The sequence below is a fragment of the Penaeus vannamei genome, chromosome 41 (assembly GCF_042767895.1).
Source record: "Penaeus vannamei isolate JL-2024 chromosome 41, ASM4276789v1, whole genome shotgun sequence".
Classification (NCBI taxonomy): domain Eukaryota; kingdom Metazoa; phylum Arthropoda; class Malacostraca; order Decapoda; family Penaeidae; genus Penaeus; species Penaeus vannamei.
In genome coordinates this window covers 9,718,322-9,723,177 of record NC_091589.1, presented here as the reverse complement: position 1 = coordinate 9,723,177, position 4,856 = coordinate 9,718,322, and the positions used below count along the sequence as shown (strand labels likewise).

At 38.1% G+C, this 4,856-nt stretch overlaps 1 protein-coding gene across 1 annotated transcript; it reads left to right on the top strand.

The window, feature by feature from the left end:
- The first annotated feature begins 285 nt into the window (after positions 1 to 285).
- On the top strand, positions 286 to 1,440 carry LOC138860488 (uncharacterized). The gene is made up of 3 exons (XM_070118063.1): positions 286 to 601; positions 819 to 893; positions 1,047 to 1,440. Exons 2-3 carry the CDS (start codon positions 841 to 843, stop codon positions 1,438 to 1,440), a joined length of 447 nt encoding a protein of 148 aa, XP_069974164.1. The 5' UTR covers positions 286 to 601; positions 819 to 840.
- The last annotated feature ends 3,416 nt before the right edge of the window (positions 1,441 to 4,856 follow it).

Here is a 4,856-nt window from a genome sequence, read left to right as displayed (position 1 = left end):
TACATATATATAATACATATATATATATAATACATACATATATATATAATACATACATATATATATAATTCATATATATATATATAATACATATATATATATATATAATACACTTATATATGTATATATATATATATAATATATATATATATATGTATGTATGTATATGATACATATATATTTATTTGTTTATTACTCTGTATTGACCTTACTATGACGACTTGATTTACACTGCATTTCATTCATATTTTAAATTCAATGTTTATATTTTCAAGGCGGCTTTATTCAGCTCAAGCCGGGCTAAACTGCACTCGTTTCCGTTCAGATATGATACGCATTTATTATTTATTTTTGTCGAGTATCGTACTTCTTTTCATGCACATTTAGTATTCATTTTGTCAGGTATCGTTCTTCATGTAGTATTCATTTTGTCAGATATTGTACTTCTTTCCATGACGCATTCATCTTGATTCATCGTGTCGTTGTATTCCTCCATACGTGACTAATACTGGTCATACTTACAGGTGCTTTTGGGAGTGGTTTCCTTAGTGCTGGGGTCGTTAGTTGTCCTCCGCACAGCATACTGCATTAGAACACGAAGGTAAAAAAGAAACACATACATGTCTTTGAATGTACTTCGTGAATTTAAAAATCACAACCATTTGAGAATTTTTGTTATTTCAGTAGTCATGATTACGCGTTAATGATTTGATCATAATGATGATAATAGTTAGAATGATAATGATGATAGTGATAATTATATTGACAATAATATTGGTCACAGTAATAATGCTCCCTCCCTTTACTTAACATCACAGCCTCGAGCGCCAGGTTAAGGTGATGTCGACCAACACCTTGAGTGAGGATGAACTGAGGAATGATGAGACGAGCAGGTAACGATGAAACGATGGTCGACTCTCGGGCGTTGTCCTTTTCCGTTGTTTGGCGTGATGGGGAAAAAGACATTATTTTATGCGTATTTATTTGTATAATGTATGGAATATGTATTTATGAAGTCCCCACAATTGTATTTCGTAACTTCGCAGTATTGGAAGTGGAGATTCCGTATTGGTGGGCGTGGAAGACAATCCTGAATTCAAGAACTACATCAACCGCCGAGCCGACGCTCCGGCCCCGTCTGAGTGCGCATCGGGCGCGCGTTCCATCGACCAGGTCTCGGCGCCCGCAGCCTTCACCGAAACGACCAGATCCAACCCGCTGCTCGACATGGGCGAAGTGGGCAAGTACTCATCTTATTTGCGCTGTGAGTTCGCGTTGCAAGACCACACTAGAAAAAAATATGTTATTAAAATTAGAAGTAAGGGCTTCCAACATTACCAGAAACTTGTCGCAGAATACAGATTCGACATACAACTCAGCAATGCCTTTATTATTCATATCAAAGATATGTTAGATTCCTCGGTTTTAAATGATAAGTGAAGAAAGAGAATTTGTGTATTGATGTGTGTATTGATATAAGAATAGGGTGTGAAGGAAAGGATGTGATAAAAGTGGGAAGAGAGAGAAAAAGAGTAAGAATGAGAATAAAAGTGAAAATAAGAATATAGCGATAAGTGGAGAAAGAGGATTTGTGTACTGACATGAGTAAATAATCCTAGGTTATAAAAAAACGTGTTCGGAGACGCAGACACGGGCATGTATCTCCTCACTTATCTACCCTACCTCGTTATGTGCACACGGATACACACGAAAACACACGTACACACGCATAGACACACACACACTCGCACTCACACGAGAACACACACAGAGACATGAGAACACACACAATCACTCCCTTCCCTACACACACACACACACAATCACTCCCTTCCCTACACACACACACACAATCACTCCCTTCCCTACACACACACACACACACAATCACTCCCTTCCCTACACACACACACACACACAATCACTCCCTTCCCTACACACACACACATACACAATCACTCCCTTCCCTGCACACACACACACACAATCACTCCCTTTCCTACATACACACGCACACACACAATCACCCCCCCCCCCCCCACACACACACAAATTCACTCTCTTCCCTACACCCCCCCCACACACACACAACCCCATCCCTTTACCCCCAACCCCTCCCTACCCACCCACCCACTCAGACCCCGAAAAGCCTAGTCCAGCTGGCTTAAGCTTATAGGCCTATCTCCCGCACCAGCTGCTCGAGGAAACAGTCAAATCACCTTGGTCGTTAACTTCAAAGACACCTTAAGACCAAGATAGAGTTCGTGGTCTACCGGAGATCAACCTTAAGGACTGTGGCAGATGGTGGTCTTCGGCAGATAAGGGTGAGCTTCAGTTTTATTAGCATTTTAGGTTATTTTTTCGAAGAGAGTGGGAGAGAGAGAGGGAGAGAGAGAGGGAGAGAGAGAGGGAGAGAGAGAGAGAGGGAGAGAGAGAGAGAGAGAGAGAGAGAGAGAGAGAGAGAGAGAGAGAGAGAGAGAGAGAGAGAGAGAGAGAGAGAGAGAGAGAGAGAGAGAGAGAGAGAGAGAGAGACATAGACAGAGAGACAGACAGATAGACAGAATAAGGGAGAAAGGGCGAGACAGACAGACAGACAGAATAAGGGAGAGAGGGCGAGACAGACAGATAGACAGAATAAGGGAGAGAGGGCGAGACAGACAGACAGACAGACATACATAGAGAGAGAGAGAGCGAGAGCGAGAGAGATAAGGACGTAAATCTTATAAGAATTAAGGATGCAATCAATCTTATCGCAAAAGATAAGACAAGAGGGGACAAACTGATAAACATGCACACCTTTCCACAAACAACAAACAAAAAACCTAACCTCATATACAATAGAATACAACAAAATATACAACAAACACACAACATTACAGACAAAATCACAACCAATCTTACCAGAAATAAACATACACGTAAACATAAACAAATAAAAATAGAAAAAAGAGAAAAAAAACATCATATGTCTCCTTCTCGTCTCGAAATAGAAAGAAATCCCAAGCTATGTAAGGCCCCAGGTGGGAGCGCGCCTGAACAGCCCACATCTTCCTTATCTTAAAACCTCCAGGTGTACTTAAAAAAAAAAAGAAAGAAAAAAAAAAGGTCTTAAGATTTAAGGCGACTGGTGGTATAAGAAAGAAAAGTAAAACCATTTGCCGTTTTTTATGTGTATTTATTATCTTATTAGCGGTGATCTAGCTTATTATTGTATTTAATAATTTGCTACATGAGATCGAATATTGTGTAGCGTTATTACCTATAGATCGAGTTAGATTTAGTAAAGTGAGTTTATTTATCACCCTGCCTATGTACTCAGACGTGAGCAATCGTCATTATAGAGTTTTTCATATATTTTCACATATATTCGACATAGTACAGTATTTAATGATTACTGAAATTATCCACTTCGAAAAAAAATCCCAATTGTGGCGAGAAACGGCCGTAGATTTTTACAAGTTTACCACCTTAAATATATACCAGTGCTACTCTAACCTCTTATACGTTCCTTAGTCCATCTTCTTAGAACTATGAAGAAATGGGGTGAAGGATTAAAGGTGTTAAATCATATCTTTACTGGATTTTTAAAAGTTGTGGAAATAGTGATGGAATAAGTTGCATAGCTACAGTACCGTATTGATATTTCTTTTTTTTTTTATTCTGAAGCTAATTACAAGGTTATATATATATAAAAAAATGTGTAGTGTATGCACAAAAATATACAAACACATATACAGTATACAGACATATGTATATATAAAAATGTGAGTGTGTATGCGTACATGTATACGTGCGTGTAAAAGTACATCTCTTGTGTTTGCATGTGTGTTTTTGTGCGTGTGTATGCACACATATCAATTAATATCCACACATATCCTCCTCAATATCTCCCCCCACCTTCTCTCTCTCTCTCTCTCTCTCTCCCTCCTCCCCTCTCTCACTCCCTTACTCCTACCCCAACCCCCACTCCCACTCCTGCCCCAACCCCCCTCCCACCCCAACCCCCTCTCCCTCTCCCTTTCCCACTCCCCCTTCCTCCCTCTCCCCTCCCCTCGTAATACCTATTCACCCCTCAACCTATCCCCATCAAAAAGAAAAAAAAAAAGAAAAGAAAAACTGATTTCTCATACAAAAAAAAAAAAAAAAAAAAACATCCAGATTCCTCATACCCACAAACAAATCCTGTAGGTGAAGGTCAACTAACAAACCCAGGCTATTTCTTTCTTTTTTTATCTACAATCTCAAACAGACTCGTGTTCGACCCGTGCCTTATCGGTCTAGGCTTAATAAAAATGCTATCTTTTATCTACCATAACCGTTACGAAGATAGGTAGAGAGAGGGTAGGTCTGGTAAAGTAGGTCTTGTATTGTTGTTATTGTTGTTGTGTTGTTATTGTTATTGTTAATGATGTTGTTATTATCGTTATTGGTTGTATCTGCATTATCGTTATTACTATCATTATTGTTATTATCATCATTATTGTTATCATTTTTGTTGATAGTATGATTGTTATTACTGGTATTTTATCATTGTTGTCATTAATGTTATTTCATCATTATTGTTATTAGCGTTGTTATTGTTATCGTACTTGTTATTAATGTTATTATTATCATAATTGTTATGATTGTTAATATTATCATTATTGTTACTGTTACTATCACTATCTTTATAATGATAGTTGTTATTTATTATCATTATAATTATTATCATCATCATCAACATAATCATCATCTTCGTCATCATTACCTCTTCCTCATGGGGAAGAATTTATGTTTTTCTGCGTGTATGTATAAGTGTGTGTGTGTGTATGTTTGTGTGTGTGTGTGTGTTTGTGTGTGTGTGTGTGTGTGTGTGT